The sequence below is a fragment of the Chroicocephalus ridibundus genome, chromosome 6, assembly GCF_963924245.1.
Source record: "Chroicocephalus ridibundus chromosome 6, bChrRid1.1, whole genome shotgun sequence".
In the NCBI taxonomy this organism is placed as follows: domain Eukaryota; kingdom Metazoa; phylum Chordata; class Aves; order Charadriiformes; family Laridae; genus Chroicocephalus; species Chroicocephalus ridibundus.
The window spans coordinates 56721329-56748640 of record NC_086289.1 but is presented as its reverse complement, the minus strand read 5'-3'; the positions used below and the strand labels follow the sequence as shown (position 1 = coordinate 56748640).

General features: G+C 42.8%; 1 protein-coding gene across 1 annotated transcript in view; it reads right to left on the bottom strand.

Annotated features, from left to right (window-relative positions):
• Positions 1–24121, bottom strand: part of AMER3 (APC membrane recruitment protein 3) — a 42311-nt gene extending 18190 nt beyond the window's left edge. The window contains exons 1-2 of the mRNA XM_063339248.1: positions 23993–24121; positions 13952–17008 (exon numbers count right to left, since the gene is read on the bottom strand). Coding sequence (XP_063195318.1) covers positions 13970–16987 — 3018 coding nt within the window. The 5' untranslated portion in view covers positions 16988–17008; positions 23993–24121 and the 3' untranslated portion in view covers positions 13952–13969. The remainder of the gene's footprint in view (positions 1–13951; positions 17009–23992) is intronic.
• Between the last annotated feature and the right edge of the window lie 3191 nt (positions 24122–27312).

The window sequence follows — 27312 nt, the reverse complement described above, 5'->3', positions numbered from 1 at the left end:
TCTTTACAGTAGGATTTTTTTCCACTATGAAGTGTTTTGTATTGGGACATTATTCATCGTTGTATTGTGCTCACTTTAAATTTTCATGCCTTTAATTATAACACTAAGTGGATTGCTGTGTGATATGATAAGTGATAAATTGCTGGTAGGGAAAGTTTACTGACTTATATTCTGTGGATGATTGCCATATGACGTTCTTATTAGATAACAGAATACCTTTTATAGATTTCCTGAGCTCATTAAATAAAATGACGACTGAGGCAACATCACAATGCCTGCAGGTCGGGTTAAGGTTGAGGTGCCCTCTGTGCTTGGAGTCAAAGAGACATATACTTAAGAGGAGTGCAGATGCTCCAGGAGCAGCAGAAGAGGGTCTGGAAGTCCCTTCCTGAAAGACCTTCCTGGAAGCCTTGCAGCTTTGTGTCCAAACAACATACAAGAAAAGACAGAGGGAAGTGGATAAAGAATTGTTGTCTCTGCAAACTCTTTCCTGCAGGCAGCACATAAAGTTAATGCTGCTTCTAGCAATGTTACCTTCAGGCCTACATCTCTTCCCCTCCTGCAGAAAGGAATCAGTGCTAAGAAAGGTGAAAGAGGCAGCAGAAGCAGGGCACTAGCATAGAATTGTGAAGAGGTTGAGTCTGATGATTAAAAGTAAGAAAATTTGGCACTTCATCCTAATGGAGAGTGCTCAGGGTCTACAATTGCCAAAAGGCAATTTTCTTTAAAAAAGACTGGTTTTGCTGAACCGATTTGTTACAGATCAATGGGGAAGCCAGTCTAAAACATATTTAGGAATCCTGTCTTCTTTTTTTGGTACAATCATTTGGTGCCATAGAGTTGCAGATAAACTCATCTATTCTAAATACATACCGTCCCAATTTCTGTTAAAATATCTTTTTTATAGCATTTTTCAAAAGCTTCATGAGTAATTAAAAAAAATAATAAAAGAAGGTCAGTGGTAGTTTACTAACCCACTAATTCTTGTAACTCAACATTAGGAGGTGGCAGCTCATTGCTAACAATGCTACCGTTGTCTAAGTCCTACTAGGCAAAGAATCAGAAAACATTTACAAGCTAATTGGAAGTTACACGAAGCATTCATTCTTGCAACACACATAGCATGCCATCAGAAATCAGTGACTAACAGAGCATTTATTAATAGAACCAGCCTCAAAGACTAAACAATGCGGCTGATTTGAGCACTGCAATTCTTGGGACAAAGTCTGTGCCCACTCTATCCCACAGACATGGTAGCATGAAGAAACTATGCCATGGCTGGGCAGTGAAGCGATTGTGACAAGGGGATGTGAAAGGATGGTGCATGGCCTGTGCACTGTAGGGAACAGCGCTTTTCAGCAAATCAGTGCATGAAGCCAGAGGTGACCAGTGGATTTGCAATTACAGTTAATGCTCCGTGATCCATGGGCAGTTACTGAGATTGTGGATTAAGCAAACTGTGCATGCGGGGCTAGCTAAGGTGGCTTACAGTGGGAATGCGTGGGAATGCATGGGAAAGTACTGTGTTTGTGCTCTCACAGAACGTAGGTTTGTCTCGGTTTCTTAGCTGCTATAGCAGGCCAAGCCAGATGGAAGCTGTTCTGTGCAAAAAACTTTTGATCCCACTGCAGTGCCCTCCTGAGAGCCCATATTACCTGTTTTTTCCACTATCCAGGTCTTCCCAGACCACTGAAAAGCCCAAATAATGGAGAGCTGTCAGCATTCGAAGAAACCTATGCCTCATAGAAACACAGAAAGAGATGTTGTCTTGACTGGGGAGGGCCAGCTGTTTTGCACACTGCCTGTATGTCCTGGGCATATGCAGGAGAGAGGTATGTGATCTTGAGCAGTATAACAAAAGAAGTGCCCATAGGATAGTGTCATGGATTCAGCTGGGATGGAGTTATCTTTTTTGCTAGCAGTGGGTGTAGTGCCATGTTTTGGAATTGGGATGAAAATAGTGTTGGTAAAACACTGATGTTTTAGTTGTTGCCAAACAATCAAGGCCTTTTTTGCTCCACGTACCGTCCCGCCAGCAAGTAGGTGCACAGGAATTTCAGAGGTGACACAGCTGGGACAGCTGTCCCCAGCTGACCAAAGGGATATTCCATACCATACGACATCATGCTCAGTATATAAAGCTGGGGGAAGAAGGAGGAAGAGGGGGACGTTCAGAGTTATGGCATTTGTCTTCCCAAGTAACCGTTACGCATGATGGAGCCCTGCTTTCCTGGGGATGGCTGAACACCTGCCTGCCCATGGGAAGCAGTGAATGAATTCCTTGTTTTGCTTTGCTTATGTGTGCGGCTTTTGCTCTACCTATTAAACTGCCTTTATCTTAACCCACGAGTTTTTCATGACTTCTACTCTTCTGATTCTCTCCCCATCCCACCAGGGGGGAGCAGGTGAGTGGCTGTGTGGTTCTAGCTGCTGGCTGGGGTTAAGCCACAACAGATAGCTAAACTGTGCTGCTTAGATTGTTGCAAATGTTTCACTTGTAGGTTTCCCAGATACCCATACTTCATAAAAATTTTCCTTGCACTTTTTAAGATTATAGAGGTTGCAACATCCCTTTAACTGCCTTCCTCAGTGTCAGCTCAGCTATAGTAACTGTAGCACAGTGCAGGAGGTCTGGCCACCACGTCATATCAGTGGCTTCCTGATTTGCCAAAAGGGCATCTGGTATACAACATTCACCCTGCCCAAGCCAAGTGGTGCTGGCTTGTAGGGGATTGTGTTCCTCCCTTTGCTGATTGCTCATTGCTGGCTTGCTCAGTTCTCGGTGCGGGTGAGGAGTAACCCAGCTGTTCTGTGATTGTTGTCTCCTGTCTTTATCCTCCAGGCCTTTTCTAGGTGGCAGTAGTAAAGTACATAGGTTTAGAGTGAATTCCTACAGGAGACTGGTTGTACCTTGCAAGAATTTATCTCTCGAAGTATACAGCCAGGGTAAATGTAATGATTTATTTGTTCAATGAAAAATCATATTTACAGTCTATATTCTGTGATACTGCCAGGTGATTTACGTACATTTATTTGAATTGCCATATTTTCCACTCCTTTTGGTAGACTGTAAGGTATAACGTTAGATAAAGAAATGGAGAAACTCATTGATATTCTTTTTTCTTTCTTTCCTTTTTTTTTTTTTTTGCCAGCATTGTCTGGCAGTGTGGGCAACTTGGAAGTTCAATCATCTATCTGCAGAGACACCAAAATACAGCTGAGGACACTCTGCTACTCAGGATTAGGCCAATAATAGTTACTATCCAATAATAGTTACTGCAATTACAGACTTTTTCATTTTTTCTTTAGCAAATAAAGGAAGATAGCGTACCTTCTGGCATAAGTCACATGTCAGCTCCGGGAAGAATCCTACCCTGCTGATCCGAGATAGAACACAGCTCAGTGCAGCACGGTTCACGTGAGCATACACATGATGGGGATTAGTGAAATTGATTTCTGAGGAAATCCCACAGGTATTAAGAGCAGTGTCCTATGAGTTTAAATCAATCAAAATTCCTAATGGTGTTTACTGATTCTTAGGCTGAAAGTGAACCTTGGCCTTGCAAAAATACAGTTTCCCTAAAACACAATTAAGGCACAGAGAGGAACAGCAGAACGGGAACGGTGTTATGGCAGACAGTGGTGACTGATGAGGGGTGGAACCAAGCTATAAAGAAGAAGCTTTTATTGGAAGGTCACTGGAAAGGTGGAACCTTCCTTTCTGATCATGAAATTTAGAATTTTTGGAGGGGTCAGAAGTACACTGGAGAGCAGCAGTTTGCAGTTGGAGGTTCTGGGGTTACTACTGGTCTATAAAATGTTAGAACATGACAAGCAAAACAACTGAGAAAATATAGAGAAAAACACATGTTTTCCCAAAAAACCCAAACAAAAAGTAGGAAAATGGAAGTAAAGTATGAACAATCAATATTTAGACTAAATTTTATTCAGTTAAATTAAAGTTACTTGGTCTCTAGACTTCTTTTAAAAGCCTGCTTCATTTTTGGATTTTTTTTTTTTTAATATTTTGAAGACTAAATGTCCCTTTAATTAAGTAGGTTTGAAACACGCTGCAATAGAGGCTAGTCTTACCTGGGAAACAATCAGCTGCCCCAACAATTTATGTTTGTATAGTTTGTTGGCTATTTGATTGAACCACTGTGGGTCAAAGGCATTACGATTTGTATATACACTGATGGGTACGCCATCTTTATCTTTAATAATATAAAATGTGTAAGGTTCAGAGGTCAAGGGAGCAATAGAAAGAATCTGGGTTCAAAAATATAATCTTCAGTGCAGTAGACAGTGGGGTTGGCCTTCAGAGCGTCTCTCTGCTATTATTCTATTAGTGCCAACTCTTGGTTAATCTGAATGTCTGTCTTGCTTTTAGACTTCATTTCCACCAGTGAAGTACTACACAAATTTCACCTAAGGGACACAAGGCTGTTTACAATATCAGTAAGAACTTTAAAAGTCCTTTTGTTTGAGAGAGTAATTAAAGTGTGTTCATTTCATTGGGGTTGCTTTACCAGTGCTTCAGAGATTTACTTAGAACTTTTTGGAAGGAGAAGGAAGAGCAAAGGAGTATAATGGGGCAACTACATTCCTAAAATTCCTTCTGAACTTCAAAATCATAGGCATAAAATCCAATTTCGAGGTCTGTATATGGGTGTATTTTGGTCTGGAATAAGTAGGAATGACAAACCAACACTTCTCGAATGCATATACTGCCCCTTTTATTTTTTTCTGCTGTATTCCTGAAGAAGGGTTGCATATTTTATTTTATTTTTACAGTTTTCTTCCTTTTAAGTGTCTGGACATATGTTTATAAAATCTCATAACAAGCCTTCACGTTTCTATCATTCACATCGTACAGCCCTCAATCGACAATAAATGTCATTTTTAAATGAACCTCATCCGTTCTTAATTTGTGCTTCAAGGATTAGACTCAGTCATACAGTCTAGCTGTCATCGCCTTTAATGAACTCTGAAGGGAAAACTAACATATCTTTCTCTAACAGAAAAACTATTTATTAGTTTTGTTATGTGATTTTAAAATAAAACAGCTTTTGAATTGTGAAAAAAGCTAAGAGCATTTAAAAATTTGTAAGTATGATTCATTAAGTGTTCCAAAATTCTGCACATTATAGTTGAAGAGCACTTTTGAGAGCTGAGACGATTCAAGCAATGTCTTGTTATTGATTGAAGCTTTAAGAAGTATAGCAAAAAAAAGCCTTAAATTGCATCCCTGCTGTTTCCTGGAATCTTTTTGCTATCTCAGTAGCAAACTGCTTCCAAATGCCTAATCACTCTTGCACATTAACCTAACCAACCTTGCCCCGATCAGACTCACTGTAAAAACATTCAGTTGTTACTCAGGAAGCTGTAAACTCCGAGTTTTTGCAAGATGTATTTTGTGGGTGGTTAGACCACCATCTTAATTATAAACGGGTTTCAGGGAGTTGGTTGCTATAGCAACAGTCTACTTAGTGCTTTTTGCAGAGCAAAACCCAACTTGCCTGTATGTTCGAGGGAAGACAGAATGATTAAGGAAGGAAGATTGAGCTTGTATTTCTCCGAGAGCCACAAATTGCAGCATCCTCTATCTAAGGTATGCAGATGGGAGAGCTGCTCCTTTTCCTCAATGTTTTTCCTGCCGCTGACAAGCCCCTTTTGATGTTTGTGTAAAATACAACCTTCCCTTATTTCAGAAATGCAACTGTACCAGGGTTAATTATGGCTAACACCCAATCGAATATTTCCTAAAAGTGCAGCTGAAAACAGAGGGCTCAATCTCCCTTGAAAAGCTGGAGCTGTGAAAATTTCTGATGCAGTGTTTTGTGTAGTGTCTCCTACTGTAAATAAGGCTCCCTCTCCATCCTTACTGAAGTCAGATGGAATTTTTTTTGCCGTACATTTCTCTGCCAACGTCTCCCTGGTTGTGTATCACAGCCCAGAAGCCACCTTGGCTTGATTTTGTTCCCCTTCTGTTGGCTGTGAAATGGAAAAACATAGCAAAGGGGCTGGGGGAACAAAAATCCTTAATCCTGCCTCATTTTAGGTTGCGATTCTCCCATCCCTGTGTCCTTCAGTCACCATCTGCACCTCTATTAATGTGACCAAAGCACAGAACCCAAGGCTCAGTTCTGTGGCTACTGTTGGAGTTAAACAGAGCTTGACCGGCTTGTGCGGGTGATGTGCAAGCCTGTCTGCAATTCGATTTTCATTTTGTGCATAATCATTTACAACATGCTGCAGGTTGGGATTCTGCAGAGTCAGCACATTTCCTTTGCAGAAAGAAATGGGGAGGAGGAGAGGAGCCTGTGACAGCAAAGGGCCAGTTCTGAATGACGACTTTCCTTCCTTTGTGTGAAATCCCTTTCCCAGCTGTTCCTCACTGCTTCAGACTCAGCCGGCAAGGTGGGGATGCAGGGATCTTAGGAGCCTGGGGACGAGGCTGCCTGCCTGAAGAGGGGTCTCCAGGCTCTTGAGGGTGAGGAGAATTGTCTGGGGAGGGGTGATGAGCTGCGAGGAGGTGTCAGCTTATCAGGCATGTGGGAAAGGGGTTTTGAAGTAGGTTCGGTCACCAAAAGGGAGCAGAAGGAATGTATACCGTGTGAGAGGAAAGAGTTGAGCCTGTTTGGGGCAAGTTAGAGGGAAAGTTGTCATGAAGGGAAAAAGAGGTAGATTAGGAAAGGAAAATATCACAGTTAGAGAAGATTAGTAAAGAGGAGATGGGGAGGAGATGGGACAATACAATCTGCATTTTTCTACCTTGTTCTCTGTTGGGAAACGAGAATCATTCAATCGGAAATAAGGACAAAGAAGGCCTTCCTTTTTCTTGGATCTCCAGTAACCTTCCCAGTATCTTTACCTGCAGACTGACAGTTTCCCCTTGGATGATATAATCACCTCAAAGGAGAGGATGGCTGATTGTGGGAAGAGAGAAAGTTGTTGGCTGCATCATTTGTGCGGTTGTCATCCCTGGCTGCCACAATCATGAAGTCCCACAAGATCTTTTAAGCTTTACCTGAATAGGCCTACATAGCACGTAGAGAGAGGCTTAGATTTAATGCCTTACTCCGAAAGAAAAATCTAACTTACAGTACCTCTCTCTAGCCTGAGCTGTATTGCTGTCCGAGAACTGCAAACATCTTTCTCACCTTCAAATGTCGCAAATGAGATGCAATCCCCATGATTTGAATGGCATAAGAAACTCGCCACACCAGCTGTATACAGTCTAGCCTTTCTTGAAGAACTGACAAGATGAGTGTGCTTAAAACAGAACAGACCTGATGGGGAACTGTGTTCATTTTGGACATTTCCTTAAAAGAGCGCAGGTTCCCTGTCTTATTGTTCATGAGCACTTGCTCATGACAACAGTGGTTCATGCCTTTCGCTGTGATGGTCAAATTTTTTGCTCTTACCTTAGCCAGATTTAAAATGTTTTGGTTTGGTTGGATGTTGGGGTTTTTTGAGAAAAATGCAGAAAATCTACTGGTGCTGAGCATTTCTGTGCTTTCTGTCTCCTTGGACTATCAGTCTGTGTTTACACAGAGACCCCAGACTTAGATACTGAAGCATGTCCTCTGCCCTGAATATACAATTACAACAGTGTCCATAATCTCCCAAGTGTTGCCAGGGACAGTGCCTGTTCTGGGGACAAACAGATGTCAGAAAAGGAGGAAATTAAAAAGGAATATTTTGGGAGTTTTACAAAGCAAAATTGATATGTACAACAAAATAGACATCAGATTTTAAGAGGTGCCTGAAAAACACACACTAAACAAACTAAAGGTTCATAACACAAATGAGAAGGCTTTGAAGTTTGTATGCTTAAGTGAGTTTGGAAAAGGGAGCGCTAAACCCAGACATTCAGAAAGAGCCACCGTCTGGCTCAGGGAGTGCTGGTTGCCAGAAGATGGGCTATTTCAGGTTTCATAATTCTCCATTTGCCCTGCTTTTGCCACTTGTTTTCCAAGCACCTACCGCAGCCCATTGGCAGAGGTAAGGATGCAGTGGTTTTTGGAGGACTCTGGTTCTGTCTCTCTCTGCATGTTCTGATGGGGGGAAGAGAACTAGAGATTTTACACTTGAGGTCCAAAAAGCTGAGGTTACCAGGCTCTTCCTTCTACTCTTTTTTCCTTGATGGCTGGTGGGTATAAACGCCAGCAGATTTGTACAGAGCATTCTCGAGCTGAGGATCTGCTTTGCGTTCGGTGTCTCCATGGCTGTACTCCAGATGGGGCAAGATTCTCTCCCGTTTGAATGAAGAAGCCTGCTCTGTAACTGGATACTAGTCTCTCACTTTCCCCTTCTTCCCACCCTTATGCATTCCTGGCCATCACAGCAGAACAGAAGTGAAGCAGTTTTTCATCAGAATGCTAACTGATTCTTCCCTTCATTTAAACAAATGGGGTGATATTTGGCCCAGTCCCATGCAGATAGTTGTCAGGTCTCTAGCCCAACTTCTAGAGACAAAACCTGACTTGTATTTTTGCAGGTAAGTGTCAGGTAAGACACTAAGCCTCTGAATAAGCGGTTAATTTGTTTGCATTCTGCCTTGATTTCTCCCCATTTCTCACACAAAGGCACCGTGTTTGTTTCATACGCCCTGTCCCTCAGCCCATGCTGCTGTCCACAGAAACTGGTTTCTATTTTTTTTTCCCCCTCCATCGCTGCCCCCCTAAAAGTCTCACATTCAAGGCTGGAGGAGACTGGGGGCCAACCTCTGCTCTCAAGGTTAAATCTGGGAATTGTTCCCCAGCTTCAAATTTATGCTGATGCAATGAAGATGAGAATTTAGCTTTCTGTACTGTTGTCAACAGGGGAAAAATAGAGTCTGTATAAGACTGTATCCATGGAAACCATCCTACTGCAATAGCGGGTAAAGCAGCAAATCAATTTCTTCAGTTTTAAAATGAAACACATTTAACAACATCATAGTGCATCTGCCATTTGAGCGATCCTCTGTGCTGATAACTGTGTTGAAAAACCCTTCTTTAGCAAATAAGCTGGCAAGAACGTTTCTTCCTCCTGGTAGAATTCTGGTTTTGGGTAGAGTAAGCTTTGATGACAAACTCTCGTGAAGACAGTACAGTGAGGTGGAGCCAAGTCCAGAAGCAACAGTGTTTAATGAAGGAGAAAATTGTTTAATTTAGCATTTAGCCCAAGTATCTGGGCACATGATGACTAACACTCAAATGTATTAGCAGAGGCAGTGGCCTGTCACCGCTGTCTCCCCGCTCTTTGCTTCTGTGGTACCATATGAGACAAACAGCACATTTGTACTTCGTGATGCATTTGTCTGAACAGGAGTGTGTGTATGTGCTTGCCTGTGTGTGGATGCGGCTAGTGGACTGTCAGATGAGATTTCAATATCTGGTTCAGTGCAAGACGATCTGGGCAACTCACATTATAAAGGTGTATGTTTCAGAGCCAGAGGCATTTCCAATGCAGAAAACGTGCTGGCTGTCTCTGCATTTTATTGTTTTTACATTTCATCATGTGATACTTGACAGAGGACCTCTTTGCTATGCCATGGAGGGAGCATGGAAATACATAGATTTTTTACCTCAGGCTTTGAATGTGTTGCCATACTCTTTCCCTGCTGTGTGCAGATGGATTATGCCTTTATTTTTTCACCTGTTAAGGCATCTCTCCAGCAATTTTGAGAAATAATACCATAGTTTATCCGACAATTGCTTCTATGCAGATGAGGCTCCATTCTGCTTTTCCTTTTTTTCAAATCCAAATACTGCAGTCTGCCTTCCCTATGCCTCACGGATAGAGAAATATCTGTCTGGGAGAAATGCAACCTTATTCAAGACAGAGGGAATAAAGTTGAACCAGGAGGGAATAAAAAACATTCCAGAAATTGCCTAGACTATGCGTAGCCCATCAGTTGGTGAGGATCAGATTCACATTCCTCTGTCACTTTGCAGTGTCCAGGCTGTATTTTATCTGCTTTTGAATCTCAGTTCCTAGATAACAGCAATCACATATGCAATACTGTCTTCTTTTATCTACAGCTGCCCTATCTATTATGGCAATCCCTCTTTGATTGACAGTTATCTATTTTTTGTGACCTGAGGGCAAGCTTATTGCAACGCGCTCTTAGCGCTATCACTGATGCATCCAAAAGCTTCAACTGGTGCATAATGTGTCGGTTCAGCATTTGCATGAAGTGAGCACATATTGTTGGGTGCACATGGGGGTTTTGTTGCTCTGCCACATCTACCAGTTAATGGAAGATGCAGTTCAAACCACGTTTAAATGGTAGAAAATGGCTCAGTGGTCTGAAATACTGCTGTTTGCAGAAAGTGCTTTGTTCTATCTGTGACCAGTTGCTATGACATGCAGTGTTGTCTGTCTGTTCGGTCAGTTCCAGAGATTTTAACGGTCAGGAAAAGACATCCCAACTCACTGCTCTAGGACAGTGTTTCCCTTGCTGAGGATATAGAGTTTCCTGATGGAAAACATCTGGTCAAAAGGCACAAACTTCTGCACTTGGTTTCTATGGTCCATGAATATACAAATCTAGGAATCCTCCCCATATTCAGGCGATGGCCTGCATTCAGTTCCTAAGTCCTAGCCTTTCAACACTGAAGAATGAATATTACGCCTTTCATTGCACTTCCTATGGGTAATTTCCACTTTCTACATAACTCCTCTATGTCCCCATGTAAGTTTGCCATTTGCCATGGGGGTTCCTTTACCATCAGGGTTCAAATTCCTGGTGAGCTCAGATATGAGGCATTTGCAAATGTTTCTCTAAAATGCCGGGAAAGGGAAGAATGGAAGAGGAGCTGGGACTGGCACTTCTCGTACCCGTTCTTCGTCACAGTTGTGCACCTGTGTTCAGCAGGGTAGGGAAGCCCCGGAGACCAGGCATGGCTTGGGGGAGCCCTGCACACTAGTTGGAGCAGAGAGGATGGGCTGATTTGTTACTGTGAGTACTGGGACAAGAGGAGATGGGGGAACAAAACCTGGAGATTTTAATGGCTTTTGATATCAGCTTTTCCTCTGCCTCGTGTTAAATGGCAAGAAAGTTGACCTTCTCCTTCCCAGCTCCTCAAGGTCAACCCTGGGAATCCATGGGAGGGGCAGGGGCTGCACTGGAGCTGCTTATGCAGCATTTGTTCTGAGGGAGAAAGCAGGAGCCACCTCTGGATCGGTCACTTCTCTCACAGCTCCCAAGTATGGTATTTTAAAATAGTGAACCTTGGAGCATTCTTCATGTATGAGCTCTTAGGGTTTGCATAGTCATGTCCAGAGTAGGAGTGTTTCTCCATGATGTCTGTCTCCATGGATTCAGAGGTGACACCATGTTTGTATGTTGCCTCTCTTAGACTACCACCCCCGTGATTAAGGCAAAGATCCTGAGTCACCCTCAAAAAAAATTAAAATTTCCGGCAAATCTGTAGGCCATCTGTTAATGTGGGCAGGCAAGAAGATACTGCGTAGGAAAACTCAGGCACATGGCAGTGTTTATATCTGTCACCACAGCCATTTCTTTTAACCATGTTAAATGACATTTTAATTATTGTCTAAATTCTTTTCCAGTAAGAAATTGTAACAAACAACAATCCTGTAGTGAAATAATTCATTGAAATGAGACCATTCCTCAGTGTCACTTTATGAACATGCAAATTCCATCTATATTATAAAATGCCATTCATTGTACTGTTAGAGAAACCTCTATCAAAAATCAGCACATCCCTTGGAAAAAACTTGAATTGTCTTCTCTCTGGGACTCAGGTGGTAGCATATGAACTGCGTCACGTTCCTGTCACTGCAGGTATTGGTGCTGACACATGGTGGCATACAGCAGCTTCCATTTGATACAACGCAGTAGAAAAAGTGCCCCGAGTCCAGTAGCGTCTACTTGCAATATGTCTTGTATCGTGTAAAGATACAGTCTCACCATTTCTGACAGTCATGGCAGCTGTGGCGCCCTTCTCCAGTTCTACCAGAAAGCAAGTGACTCCTCAAAATTAGAATCCCTTTGTGCGCTCTTAGCCTTCAAAGGCAGGGATGTGCTTAGCAGTACCCTGTAGACTAACGTTTGCGACAAACTAAAAATATCAGGCCAATGCAGACATCGATCTGCTGTTCTAACCCTAAAGCTGTGCCTAGCACTGGTTTCTTACGCATACCAGCTGTGCCCACAAACCTTTCCTTATTTCAGAAATAATCTAATAGAGGCAAGTAGTTCTAAGGACTGTGGTGTGTCCTTTAATGGCAAGTCCTGACCAAAAATCTGGTGACACAAGAAGGTGGCTTGCTAGTCAGCATTCTTTTCAAAAAAACCAAAATCACTTCTTTCACTAGAGGAAGACCTAGTTCACTGATGAGCAGGTTATAACTAGACAATGTGTTAGTAAAGGGTATTGACGACTGACAGGCTCTGGCCCTTAACCTCATGCAGACCCCTGAAAAATATCCCTCCCAGCGATGGTAGACTTGTTAGTGGGGAAGGGCACTTTCACAAAGATTTACATAGCAAAGTGTGTGGCTGAATCTTCCAAGACTTGAAAATGTGAGGGTGTTTTTGCCTCATGCAGAGAAAAACACTGTCCTTTTAGTTTCTGCTGCTTGGAAAGCCTTCAGAGATGACCAGAAAGCAGTCACACTGCTGTGAGCCAGAGAAGTGTTGTGTTCCCTGTGTCCCTCCATCCAATAATGAGCTGTTCCTTAATTCTCTATCCTGGCCCTTGCTGCAGCCTCCTCTCCAGCTTCCACCACCTCCAAAGGCTCCTTCTCAGGGTGCCAGGGCTGGGCAGGGTCCAGCCAATCTGTCAGATTTGGCAGGGCACACAATAGAGAATTTACACAAGTTTTATACTTCTACAACAGATTCCTCTCAGCAACTGGAGGACAGAGGATTTCTCAGCTGGCGTAGAGTTCGAGCAGTCTGTACAGATGGTATCTGCTCTGGCCTAAAGCCCCGTGTGACAGGCAAATCTGAGGCAGCACAATGACTGCGTACTTGATCAGCTCTTTCTGTTTTACAACAGAGGTGTTTCTTACCTATGTCAGACACCAAATTCTGGACCTCCCTATACTACGTAAGTGTGGCTCAAGGATTTTCAAAAGCTTGAGGTGCAGCACAGACCCTGTAATCCCTCTCTTGAGAAGCTTGTCGAGCCTTGCATACGGAGCCTGCCTTGGCTTCAGCCTGCCACAGCACTGTTTGGCCAGACACCAGCTGCACCTGCTGGAGACAGACTTCAGGCTTGCAAGAAGGAAGAACATCCTTTCGGCACACTTAGCAGCAGCAGCACAGTGTTGTGGGCCTTCCCTTGTGCCTGAGGGTGTACCATATATATGCAACTGCAGGACAGGGTATGTCTGTCTGTCCCGTGACTTAACATGGCAGATCTCTGGCTTTCTCCTGTGATCCCCTGCATAGCAGCTCACACGTCAGGACTCCAGTAGAGAGCTCTGTCTAATATCCAGTTATCATTCCAGAGGGGAAGCAGGGCATAATTTTTATGCTGTCATTATGTAGCAAGAGGATTTCATGACCTGGAGTGAGGAGTCTGAGCTGAATGCTGCCAGCAGTCTGACTGCCCAGGCAGCTATATCCAACATGTTGTTCCAAATGTGGCAGATCCTGGAGTGGGAGAAGGGAAAATTTTCCCTGCTTCAGCTGGTGTAAGAACTGCTGCACCTGGGTGGAAAATGGGGCTTCAATCTTTGCATGGCACTTGTAAGACTCCGTGAATGTGATACCTGCTGTATGTGGCCCCTGGTTTGGGCAATTGTGTAATTTAATTTATGGTTACTCTTAACTACCACACTGAAGTGAAAGTTAAGAACAATGAAACTGTAAAAGTGACAAAGCCTGAGTATATATCAGACTCTGCTGCCTTAAGTGACCCTCTGTGAAAAGAGAACAGATGTTACTTATTTCACATTTCATTTCAGACTCCCCATAAGCACTCACCTTCTCAGTGCAGGTGTGTTACTGGTGGTTCCTCCCTGTCCCTGCTGTGTCCGGGGTGGCTGCCTCTGGGCGAGGGGACAGAGCGCTCCCTCCGGCCAGGCCCCTGCAGGGGGTCTCTGCATAACTCCACGGCCCTGGGCTGCACTGCTTGTCCTCCTTGGGCTGCAGCGTGTCAGCCAGAGACACCGTGGTGCTGCATGACGCTTGTGAAAAAGTAGCAGGTATGTCCGAGCAGACAGAGTTAAAGAGAGGTAAAAATGTTGGTCTACTAAGAGTTGTAGCAGGGGCAGAGTCACTTGGACTGAGATCAAATGTGAAGTCTTTTAAATAGGAGAGTGCTTGGTTATTTAGCTGGGCATATTCAAAATTTATCTTGCTTCTAGTGACCTCATCTAGGATTTTTGCTCTGGTTTTCTGATCTTCAGAGCGAATTTGCTCCCCATTTTGCTTCAAATGATACGGACTGCTGGATTGGAAACTTGTCTCATAGTTGTATTGGTTTGTGCTAGGAATACTGGAGTATTCTGGATTTTGGGCAATGCAGTTGCATTCATTTTGCAATAATAACTTGTTTTTGTACTGAGACATCTTACGAATGATATTGTTCATTTCTTTCCCAATGCATTTGTCTTCCAGGTGCTTGTTTTCATAGCTGATTTTTAATGATGCCACTTGTGATACACAGCGCTCTAAGAGCTGCACTATGTTAGTGCTGCTCTCCGTTGGCGTGGGGCTGATGTAGCTCTGGAAGTGTCTGAGAGTAAGAGGCTGCAGCGGTTTGTCACAGGAAATAGAGAGAGAGTGATACATTGGTTTATTTCTGTCCTCCCTCTCGAGGGGATCCAGGAGTGAGGTCGCAGCAGTCTTGTAGGAGTAACATGATTCTACTTCGTGATTATCATCTAGCAAGGGGTTTTCAGAGCTCTGGGAGCCACTCTCTTTATTCGGCTTTTCTGGCAGTGGGTTTTTATCTCCGGATGTCTCACATCCTTCTAAAATTGTCGCCTTCTCATTCTCAGCTGAAGATGTCTGCAGATTGTCTCCGTTAGCCTGTGATTGTGGTGCATAACTTGATGCTCTGGTGGTTTCCACAGTCCCAGGCACTGTAGATGAATCCTTGTGGTGACTCCCTTCCCTTCCTTGGAAATCCAAATTAGATGTGTTAGGGCAAGAGTCCAGGCTGTGGTCTCTTTCAGCAATGTTTACCGAAGAGGACTGGGCTGCATGGTTGCTTTCATCCAAAGACACACATAGGTTAAATTTATTAGATTCTTCCTTGCTTGGTTTCTCCTGCTGAGCTTCTGTGCTCAATTCTTGCTCTGGACTGGGGCTTGGTGGGATCGATGAATCATTAGACTTTTCTGGCTGTGATTGAGGACTCTGAAGAGAGTCAGGGGAGGAAACGAGTCCTGAGTGTTTTCGCAGCCAGTTTATTATCCCCATGGTCAGTGAAAGCTCAGTATCACAGAGCTTTAGCAAACATTCTTTGCCTTTCCATGTGCTGTGGAAAAACCCCTGACTGATAATGTCTAGAGCTGGTTGGGAAGCCATATTCTCCTCAGCTCCAACATGAAAGCTGTAAATGGACAAAGGGATTTCAATAGCATGTTCTGAAGTGCTCTCAGATGTGCACAAGTCATCATCTAGGACTGGGTTTATTTTGACTTCATTTGGGTCATAAAAGAGTTCATAAAGGGCATCTCCACTGTAGCTGTCTCTTGGAAATCTACCTGGGACCCCAGGGGTCTGAGCTTCCTTCATTTCATCATCTTGTCCAGGAGAGAATGAATCATAGTAACCTTCATCACTTGTGGATGTGGATTCCTGGTTGTCACTTTTCGGCGTTCCTGTTTCTGTGGAGCTGTCTTTGGAATTGTCACCATCTTTATCAGGTGATGCCTGGGGGTCTGTCACAGATGCAGCAGCCTGGCTTCTAGCCTTTTCCATATCAGGACTGGGTACCTTCAGTAACTTCTTATCAAACAGAGCACTCTGATGTAGCCTCACTGATTTGTTGATGTTGTCCCAAAACTTTGCAAATTCAACAGTCTCATTCTGGCCAGGAGAGGCCAGCTGCTCCACACCCCCTTGAAAAGAGCCCATGACAGGGCTGTCTTTGTGCTTGCTTCGTCTCAGCAGAACTTCTTTGCTGTTCTCCAGCTCCAGGTGAGCAGAGCTCTCATCAGCAAAGATTTCTCCACAGCCAGTGAGGGAGTCAAAGCTCTTCAGCGAGGCAACATCTTCACACAGGGTGTTGCAGCAGTCAAAGGACGAGTCAGACTGCAGTTCGCTGTCTGAGCAGTCTTGTGACGGGCAATCAGCTGCAAATGTTTCTCCGGTTTTGAAAAGATACTTTGCAAGACGCCCAGAAAATTCACTCTTGCAGCCTGGAGAGGACAGATTCTTGTCCTTCTCAACCAGGAACGTGAGGCTGTCTGGTTTATTTTTTTTAATATGAAAGATATCTCTGATCCCTTTCTTAGATCTCTTGAGGGAAATCCTCTTCCTGGGAATGGTTTTTGCGACAGCTGGTACAAAAGGCATCTGTGGCACAAAGTTCCTGTAATCGATCATCTGACTGCTGCACGCAGACTGGCTGGGGCTGACCACGCACTCTTTCTTACTGCTGGAGCTGGACATCCCCGAAAAGCTGATGCTATTGACAAGTCGCCCCTTACCCTTTCCAGAAAAACCTTCCTCGCAAGCCCTGCTGCTGGGGCTGCACTGCTCTGTTTTGTCTGCCTCAGTAACACAGTCATGGGTTTTACTCTTCCTGACAAGTTTGTAGGAGGACCCAGATGATTTTTCCAGACTGTTGTCACCAGGTCCGTTCCTTGCTGCTCTGGTAGAAAATCTGTAGTTCTTGTGCGTGGCCAAACACGCAAGCTGGACTTCACCTACACTTGGGTTTCCCTCCAGAGCCACCTTTTTGTCTTTCCCTGTATCATCTTTATTGATGGGAACTGTGTGCACTGGTGGCACTTTCTCATGTTGCGCGCTGGATTTTATGAACGTCTTTCCTCTTTTGAGCTCCATACTGCTTCCTCACATCTGTTTCTGTAAAGAAAACAGCAGCATAAAAGTATTGTGAGGTTTGGTGGCTAGCACTTGTAAACTTTGAAAACATCTGGAGAACAAAGGGATGGATAGTAAGCATTATACAATTAGTTTTGTTTGTCAACAGAATTTTGCATCACAAAGTCATGGTATTGCATGAGAAATGGATCAAGTGAAACTAAAGGTATGTTGGCAATGGCTGGAAGATCCAGCTAGGAGAAGACAGTATACATGGGTTGGCAGCTGAGGCTCAGAGAACAGTGTGTCTGTTAGAAATGAGGGGGGTTGGATTTAGGATTATGAGTGCAGGATGGCTTTAAACAAGAAAGAGGTCCTGTTCCAAAAGTAGAAGAGGCATCAATGGAAAGCAATGCCTGAGGAACTTCAACGTGCTAGTGTGTGCATCAGGGAGGCAGCAGTTCATAAATCTGTACCTTTGAGGATGGCAGAGAGCTCAAGGTGGGAAATCTCCTGAGAAAATGGATCAAACATTTGACGCATGATGCTCACTTTATATTAAAATAATCCTTACCTATGAATAGAAAATCCATAAACCTTCGTATTACTCTGGGAGGCATGCTGAAACCGAATTATTGTTTTTGCTTCCTCCTGAGCGGAATGTATAATTTTCTGCACTACTACTTTTGTTGTAAAAAGTCAAAAATGCTGCATGGAAAATCACTGTTAATTATGACAGAAGTGTTGTTTCTTATTTAAGAAGACCAGTGTAATACACTGTGGCATTGCCACATTGAATCTCCATTGTGCATTGATTAGCTATTTCTAAAAGTACTCTTATTACCTCTATCAATGCCAATTTTGGTCTCTGACTGTATGCTTTAGAATTGAATCTGTTTTGTGTTTTCATCCATTTAATTAGTCACGATTTATTTTAGCCATGACACTTTCAGTTTTCCAGCACTTATTTCATGGGCACATCTGATCCTTTCCTGCCTTATATCAACTTGAATATTGAGTAAGTCACTGGACTTACGTAAAGGTAGGTCAGGGAAGAAGCAAGCACTTCCTAAAAGCTGTTAGAGAAACCAGATTTTTACTGGATGGGAAGCAGGACAAAATCTTCAAGTCCTGTTCTTGAAAGAATGGGATTAATGAGAACTCAGTTAATCATTTATCTTGTTTTGAATTGTGTAGATGTAACTAAAACCACTTACAGCCATTGAACTGTGCACCACACAAACACCACAGTGAGATCTCTAGCACTCCTTGTCAAACCGTATGTAACAGCTCTGATGAAATGAAAAATTACCAATACTCCCTTGAGAACAATGTTGGATCAGATCTATGGATCCAGACTTGCACCCCGTACAAAGACAGCCAGGGAGATGTTAAATTCAACACCAAGCCTTTGTACACTCTAAAGTACAACCTAAAGCAATCTTTAGTCTACATTGGACTGTAACAGCTGCCTGTAGCCTCCAGAGGCTTTCCAGTTGCCAGGGCTTGCTGGGAACAGTAACACTCTGACCCACACCTCACAAGATAGGGGTCTGCGTATCTGGGAGTTGTGTCACCTGCAGCACTTCTCCAGCAGGCGGATCAGCGACAGCCTGTTTCTCACAGAAGCTGCAAACTAGCAGGCGACTAGCAATATTTACAACTAAATGTAGGTCGGTGACAAAAGGTAGAAAACGTAAGGGTAAAGTGTGAATATTTGACATCAGGAGTATGGATGCTATGGAAAACATGGTGGGTGGTGATAGATGGGCATCTATGAGTATGATTGAGATATTGGCACATTTGTTTTCATTTGGGACTGCGTGTGAGTATTGCAGAGTATTCTTAATGAACACCAGTAAACATTTTACTACACTGACAGGTATCTGGAATTCACTGATGCTGCAGGAAACTTGTTTTGCATATTTAGAAGTAGGTCACTGGGACATGATTACACTGCTCTTCTGAAAAGCAAGGTGTGATTGAGAAGAAATTCAGCATGCAGAACCCCAGCAGAGTTGTGAAAACGATCAGAAACAGCTGACGCAAGACCATTTATTAATATCTCAAAAATAAAGTGTCTGACGTCTCACTCCTTTGCAATTCTGGGAGTAGGTACTGTGTCCCTGTGGGAAGTCTTGCTACTGAGAAGCTCCTTAGAGGTCTGTGACATGGCAAATGCTAGCGTTACAACAATGTTATGTAGGACTCTGAAGTCCTACAGCTGTTTCTGCCCATTTTGAGTATTAAGCAAGAGTCATTTTTGTAGGAAATTGCAATTTTGGGAAGTTTTTCTGTAGATGCATTAAAAAGACTTTTAGAGGTGGATTTGTTTTATTCTGAAGTGTGAAATTATTAAAGCTAAGAATTCAGGACGTCATTAGATAATCCTTTGAATAAAGAAGTCTTTTATCTGAATTGTATCTGCTTGATAAGAAACACAATAGACTGCCGGTTTGATAACTGGGTCTAGATACTTCAAGGCTTGTTCTTCTGTCTTTTTTTTTACAGATTAGGTGAACAGTTTTAGCATGAAAGGCCAAATGGCCTGAATAACATCTGTACTGAGAATATATGTAGTATAATAACATAAGGTACACTGAGGGCATCCTGTGCTACCTTTTCAGTTTCCTCTGATGAGAAAAAAAAAGCTAGGTATTGTTGGGGATTTTTGTGGAGGTTTTTTTTTTTGGTTTGTTTGTTTTTAAGATCTACTATACATCTAATCACCAACTTTGTATTCTAATCCTTTAATGTCTCTATTTAATCCCATATATTCTTTTTCTCATTTTCCCCCAGGATTCATGCCAGACTAATTAGTATCAAGTTCATTGTGTCACCCAGCTTGTCCTGTTTTAACACTGGCACAGTTTCGGGAATCTTCCCCATTAAAAATGTTATTAAAAATGAACACCAAGAAAGGGAGGATCTCCTCAGTCAACTCTTGGAGCGCTCTTAAGGGCAGACTACCAGAGTCTGCAGATTTTTTAAAATATTCGTCTCACATGCTGTTTTGTAAATTCCCATACTGTGAGTTCCTCTTCTTCCTCTATGATATACATTATCAATGAGCTTCTTTCCAAATATGGATCAGAAATAAATATGCTGCTCTCTTTGTGTGTCTATTAATACATTTAGCACTTTTGGTTGTAATGGACTGTACCACGGTACCTTTTTTTATTCTCTGCAGGGACAGTTATAGAGTTATGTCTCTAACCCCAGAAGCTGTACCAGTGAAGTCAGAAACAGATTAAAGTGCTGTAAGGGAAAGTTAACCTCCAGTGGTTATGTAAAGCTAATCAAAATTATATGAAAAATGATTCTAGGCATTTAAAAAATGGTACATCTTCTCTGGGATTTCTTGACCCATGCACTCAGCTACACTATTGCCTGTTTCTGCTCCTCTTTATTTATTCTCCTCCTGGACTTAACTTGCAATATACTCTTATTCCACATGGATAAAGAGTGTATGAGGCACTGACTTCCACCTTTGCAAAGGAAATATATTTTGCAATTAAAAATCACTATAAAGAATAGAAACCTGTGGAAACTAGCAGTCAGTTTACTAAGGCTAGGTTGTTCTGTTTTCAACAGGGTCTGGATGTTTTCTTTGTTAATGTTACTCGACCTCTTTTTTTAATATCTGTGAAATTACTTATGGAACACATGTTTAAATAGAGGACATCCTTGAATCTTATACTGGGCTACAGTTTAATTGTCATTTACAATGATCTTAGGTGCAGCAGCATTGAGACTTCCCATCTATAGTAAATAGTACTTTTACCTGTCTTGATCATACCAGCTACTCATTTTTAGGATTTCACATGTGTCTATGCAGGCAATTAGATCTGGATTTTGGGATTATACTATAATGGAATAAGGTTTTGGTTTAAATTTGGATAATATTTCTCATAAAATGCAGAGATACTTCATGCTTTAACATATACCATCTGCGCAGTGTGTCTGACAGCCTTTTCATAACACCAGAAGGTTTTACTGTGTCTGTGGTTCATCTAAAAGTAAATTAAAGTTTGAGAATGGGAAGGTGAACACATTCCTGTGGGGTGAGGAGACTTGGTTTTAGGACAATCAAGGCAATTGCTTGTAGTTCTGGGTCATGAGGACCTGAACAAGACTGAGTTAGGTAACTGCTCTGGTTAATAAGAGCCATATTCAGATGGCCTAAATTCTACCTAAGTCCAGGTCAACAGACGAGGAGGCCAAAGAGGGGTTCTGTGTAGCTGGACTGGATATTCATTAGAAAGCAGGAGGAAGATGGGTGAAGGCAGGATTCAAGCTGTGCAAATATTGCCTCTGTCATGCGGGTCAGAGAAGAGAGGGGTCACACCTGCCTCTGCCCATGGCCCCCAAAGCTTTCTGCCAGGCCGAGCTGTCTGCAATTTTCCCTCTCTGGAGGAATGGAGGAAGACTTGCTTTGGTTTTGGGGCTGGTGTCAAAGTTGTTATATGTTACTGGCTTATCTCATTGTACTTTAATGTGTCAGTAGCTAAAACAGCAGCCCTCTTGAATGTAATTCTAGGGAGATCATCCTTCTGGGAAAGTAGAAGTATCTGCTTCAGTGAGGTTGCGTGACTAGTAATAATAGTATTACGAAGAGGAAATATAGATGAACTCTCTGGCTTCAGCAGGTTTGGCTCAAAATTGCTTAAGTAAGAAAAAATATAGTTAACATTCATTTATTCCAAAATCTTATCAACTGTTGGGCTTGGACACTCTTACTTGATTGTTTGATGTGTAATTTATATATAATTATCTCTCTTGAAGACAGAAATAAGCAAAATTCGGAATACAGTCATCATTTTGCGGGGGGGGGGGGGGGAGGGTAGGAGTGCTCTTTCTTCTTGTTTGCCTTTAGATCTTTCTTAAAATTGGCAGGTTGTGGAGATGGTACCTTGCTGTCTTTTCCTAAGCAGAATTCTGCATGCCATTCGGAGTCTTCATTTCACCTCCCTCCAAGCATTTTCCTTTTATTAAATTAAAGACTTGATAAGCATTGCATACTCTTTTTGGGTTTTGAATTTAAAAAGAAGGAAATAACTCTATTTGGACTGCTTTTATGGTTTAGGATACAAGTTTGGAGGGAGTCCAAAATCCCTTTTCCACAAGTGGCTTCATACCGAACAGAATTAAGATCCTGAGTATCAGAGTTACCTTTCAAAATGTTACCCCTGCTTTCCAAACAAAAATAGTAGCATAACTAAATTTCCTGAAAACACATGTCTGGTTTGGGCATTCGGACATGTATTATACTTAAAAAGGATGCATTTTAAGATGAAATGTTTTTTTAAAATATTTCTTGAGAAATTGTATAATGGGAAAGGGAAAAAGAATGAAGGGCTCTGGGAAGCTCTCCCTTCCTAGTTAGGAGGATTTTTAGTGGGCAACGGTTGGAAGTCCTAAAATGGAAAAACAAGCAAGCATGAGGTGGTGAGAGCCACAGTTACTTTTAAAGTCAGCAGACAATACTAATTTTTAATGCTTAGGATCTAGTCAATTAGCAATGCGTAAAGAACAGCTGGTGCTCCCAGTAAAGTGTGGGGGGGTTATTTTTGGAATAAGACTGTTTACAGTCAAAAACCTTAACTCCATCTCAGAAGATAAAAGTTAATAATGAAAATATCTACTAATAATCATGAGCATATATTCCATTCTGTTAATTTGATTTTTAATTACAAAGCAATAAAATGCATCCTTGCTAGAGGATAGTGATATCCTGTCTGCAGTTATTGTAATGACACTGTTTCTAGTAAGCAAATAAACAGAACAGTTCTTATGGTGAAAACCAAAGAGGATTTTAAAGCAGGGCTCATCTTCTCACTTAAACTGATTACCCTGCTAGTATCTCATCTCCATTAGAAAACAGAAAAGAACAGGGTGGAAAGGATAGAGGATGTAATCAGGGACAGTCATGATTCACAAAACAGAAGAATGTTTATTTTTAAAGACGCCCGTGTGACACAGAAACCTGCATTGAGATCATGCTTCTTGTTAGGAGTACTCCTCTCATCATCGTTAGTGGCTGTGTCTTATCATTCCCCTTAATCATTTGTCTCTCTTGGGTAACCCAGGATGTCTAATTATTAGCATATAGATTTAGGTCAGGCAATGGCTTTCTCATGAAGAACCAGCAAAAAGCACATTGGTGTGTTTTTCTTCAACCTTAATTCCAGTGAGCACACAAAGTAAAATCTTACGCTCCCCAGCAGAATACTAGAAGGACGTGTAGTTAAATGCTTAATCTTATTAGCAATGTGCTATAGGGAAGCCTGAACCTTCCTTTAAGCCCTGCCAACTATTCTGTGGAGCTCGGGATTTTTCATAGTAAAATTAACCACGTTTCTACTCCCAGCATCCTGTCCCGCTGTGTGCCGAGAGGCAGGATGCCTGGGGGAACAGCAGCACCCACGGCTTCCCCCAGCCCCATGTGGGGCACCCACTGCTTCCCCCAGCCCCGCGTGGGGCGTGCGGCAGGGCGGAAGGAGGCTGAGACCACGACAAAAGGAGGCTCCTTCTCTGACAAAACCTCTGCATCCCTCACTCAGTTTTCTTCTATACCTGAGGCTGAAAGAAATGTAACTGCTTGAAATGTGCCAGTTACACCGTGCAAAAGGGCAGCATAAACTCCTGCACAGGGACCTATCGAATCATCACTCTATTGCTAGAAGGCAGCTGAGCAGAAATTTCCACTGTCTACCTGAGAAGGAAACAGGGAATTTTTTACTTGCCCTGACCAGCAGCCTGTTGGGACCAGACAGCAAAGTGTTAATGCTGTCAGCTTTGGCTGTTTTCAGTAATTTATTGCTTTAAAAGGATATAGGAGGTGCATTTATATAAATACAGGCACACACTTGTCAGATGTATGGAAAAATAAGTAAAAAACAATGCTTCAAAAACAAGCAATCATCCCAAAATAATAGTCCCTCGGAGTCGGTGCGAGTGTCAGAGCAAATGAAATGCCATTGCAGCAGAGCAAACAATAAGGCAGATCACAAAAATCCTACTCACCATGTTTTATCACTGAGCAGAAATCCTCTGTCTCCTAGCCTTGCTACTGAGGCTGGTCTTTATCCAGAGGCTCCTGTGATGCTTTTCAGATTCTGAGGGGCTGGACCACTGCTGCTCTCCAGTGTTACTCTCCTCCCCCTGTCTTTTCCTCCTCCTTCTTCCTTCATCCCCACCCCCTCATTCCTCCTGCTTGTAGCTTTTTCGTACCTTACATAGATTCTAGGCTTCCACATGTAGCTAGATTTAGGAAAGATGCTTATTTCAGCCATCTGCTTGATGCCATGGAAATGCCTCCATTGCTAAGGAATAAAAGCCCAGAAGGTAAGCTCGAGAGTCCTGAGCCAGGATTTTGGTTCCTCTCTATATAAGTTGTTATTTAATAGGGAGGAACACATCCAAATTAATGTCATTTCTCACATGTTTTTTTCATGTCTGACTAGGATTCAGGAAAAGCAGTCCTAACATGTTCTTAGTTTAGCAAGATGCTGCACTGTGCAACGTATACAGATTATTGGAGTGTGCTGCCTTTTGTAGGGCTTTTGTTAACACTGAAGCAAGAGGGGAGTAAAGTGGTGTAAGGGGAGAGAGTGAATATTTCTGTTGCCCAAAGCCAGAGTGCCTGGTGTTAACCTCATATTGCCTTCAACAAACACGATTTATCAAATTCTCCCTGCAGTCAGTCTAACTTCTGCTTCAGTGTGCACTGAAGTCAACATCTGATGTTACAGCATCGTTCTTTGTTATATAGATGAATTTATTACCATCACAAACGCCAGAGCTTTAATTTCACAGAAGCGTACAGCTGGCATCCTTGCCCCAGCCCTCTCCCTGTGAAGGGCTTCCAACCGGATCGTATCTTGATTGTCCCTCCCCTTTAACTCTCCTTTGAGTCCTTTACATCAGTCTCTCAATCCCCCTTCCTTCTCCTTCCTCCTCGTTGAAACACCTCTGTTGGGGGCACGTCAGGAGCCTCTTAAAAGCAAAAGTGTATGCCATGAAGCAGTAGCTTAATCCACTTCAGTAGCTCTCCTGTGAGCTGCTGTTTAAAGCTGTACTCTAGGATAATGCAGTAGTTTGTGCACAGGCTGGCATATCTGCGGGCAGTTTACCCTTCTGATGTAGGGACTACCATCACGGTTGCTCCAAGATGGTGAACAGGCAGCTCTCAGATGACTGAGACAGAGCAAGTTTGGACAGGTCCGATCAGTGCAGGCATTTAGGAACTCCTTCAGCTCTGTATGAACTGAAGATGAGCGTTCCCTCACAACCGGAGCAGGCACATCAGTCAGAGAGCTGATCTTCTGTCCCCACATGACAGCAGAAAGGGAATAAAAGCTTTACCTTGGTACCTGTTCTCATCTTCCTTTTCACAGTGTGCTTGAGAGCACTCCCTTGGAGATGGAGAAGGGAAGGAGCTTAAACTTTTGTGCTGTCTAAGCTTCTAAAGCTGAATAATCAGGCAGTTCACCTTATAGGAGGCAGAACAGAGTGCTCCTGCTCTGAGTGCCAGTCAGTAAGCCACTCAGGTGTCTCCAGTGGTAGACACTGGAAAGTTACATCTTGGAAAACACCCCAGGTTCAGTCCAACCTGCAACAAGTAGAAAGCCTTTGTGACTTCACCAAAAGACTGGTGGGAGGAAAGAACAAGCTGTGGGTGAATCCTAGTAGCTGTGGCAAGTAGATTAAGATGAATCCTGAGAGAAAATATATTAATTAGAATTAGATTTGATGGGTTTTATTCTGCATGAAATATTTGTATTAATATAGGAGGAAGCCTTTCTTCATGATGGGTATGTGAACCACCAAGTTTTCAGGTAGCAGATCCTTGCTCTGCAGTGATGTCGTTTTGAGAGCATCCACTTTGTACACTCTGTTTTGGAAAGAGGGAGCCTTTAAAACTTTGAAATCCTTCTTTGTTCAAAGTAACACCAAGGCTTGTTAGAAATGCTGAGAGTCTTGAGAGTCAGTCAGAGGTCACCTCTGGTGCTGATCCAAGGCTGGTGGCTGGTGTTGGTACTGTTTGAGCAAACCTAGCAAAACCAGGGGTTTATATTTTTTATTTGAAAATTATTCATGCACACAATTTCTGAACTGAGTTTCTGAACTCTGAAGTGTAGGCATTAAAGGTAAAAGTACACCAGAAAAGATGTACCCAAATATGGCATGTGCAGATGGAAATAGGCAATAGAGAGCACTTAAAATTGCATTTGAGGCCTGCCTCATGTTCAAATCAAGCTCAGTAAGACAAAGCCATCCTCAAAGATTTGGAGAAGAGAATCTGGCCAGGGAGGAGCTCTTATCTCCAGTACTGTTTCAGGTAGTTCCCATACCTCCTGTCTCTAGGACAGTCTGTTGCTGCTCCTCAGGAACTAAGAAAGCTCTCATATAATGTCCCTGTTTCTAACAAATGGCGTCTTTTGTCCCTTTGCTGGAGGAGTTAGAGGAGATCACTCTAGACTTGGATGAGATACCCAAATCTGTTCATGGTGACTCAGGTAAGGCAGCTCCTGTGATGAGAGTACTCCAAGTTTTAGGATATTTACTTTAGGATGTCCATATGGATAAACATTTCCATCTTTAAGGCCTTTTATTTCCCTTCATCAAGGGAAGTAGCCTAAATCCATTGGCCATCTATAGCCATAGCTATCAGCAGCTAGCCATGGCCATAGCCATCCATAGCCATAGCCTGCATTGGCCTAAATCACAGCCTCATTGCATGCACTGGTAAACACACAGCATGTTGAACAGCAGCTGAACCATGGGAGCTTTATGCATTGCAATAGAGCTTGTTTTTCTTCATAAATAGTTCTCAACTTGTAGTTCCCTGAACTATCCTTTCCTGCTACCACTTCATTTCAGGGTATTTCACTGTGGCTGTTGATCAGCTTGGTTCAAAAGGTTGGTTCTTGGGGAATCTAATCATCCTCTCTGATTAATTCTGATTAGTTCAGTCTGTCCAGAATTGTTTTGGACATCAGTGGGCATAAAAGGGAAGGGAAATCAGAAAACTGTAAATGAGGGACGGCTGCCATCTGTTTAGCAGAAACACACAGCCCTTGGCATAGGGAGTAAGAAGAGGGCCCTTGAGAGAAGAGGCACTAAGGAACGTACAGTCCCTGGCATGGCAAGAGTAGGGCAGCCGGGATCCTTGGTATCCAATGAGGAAGACTGGGGAAAGGAGGAGAAAAAACCACATAAGGGGTGGTACGGAGACACAGGGAGGGAGTTTTTAGATGAAGCAGGCCCAGCCTGTCAGAACTTGGAAGCCTGCATCTCCCCAGTGCAAGTAGCAAATGTTTGCATCAAGTGATTGAAGCCGA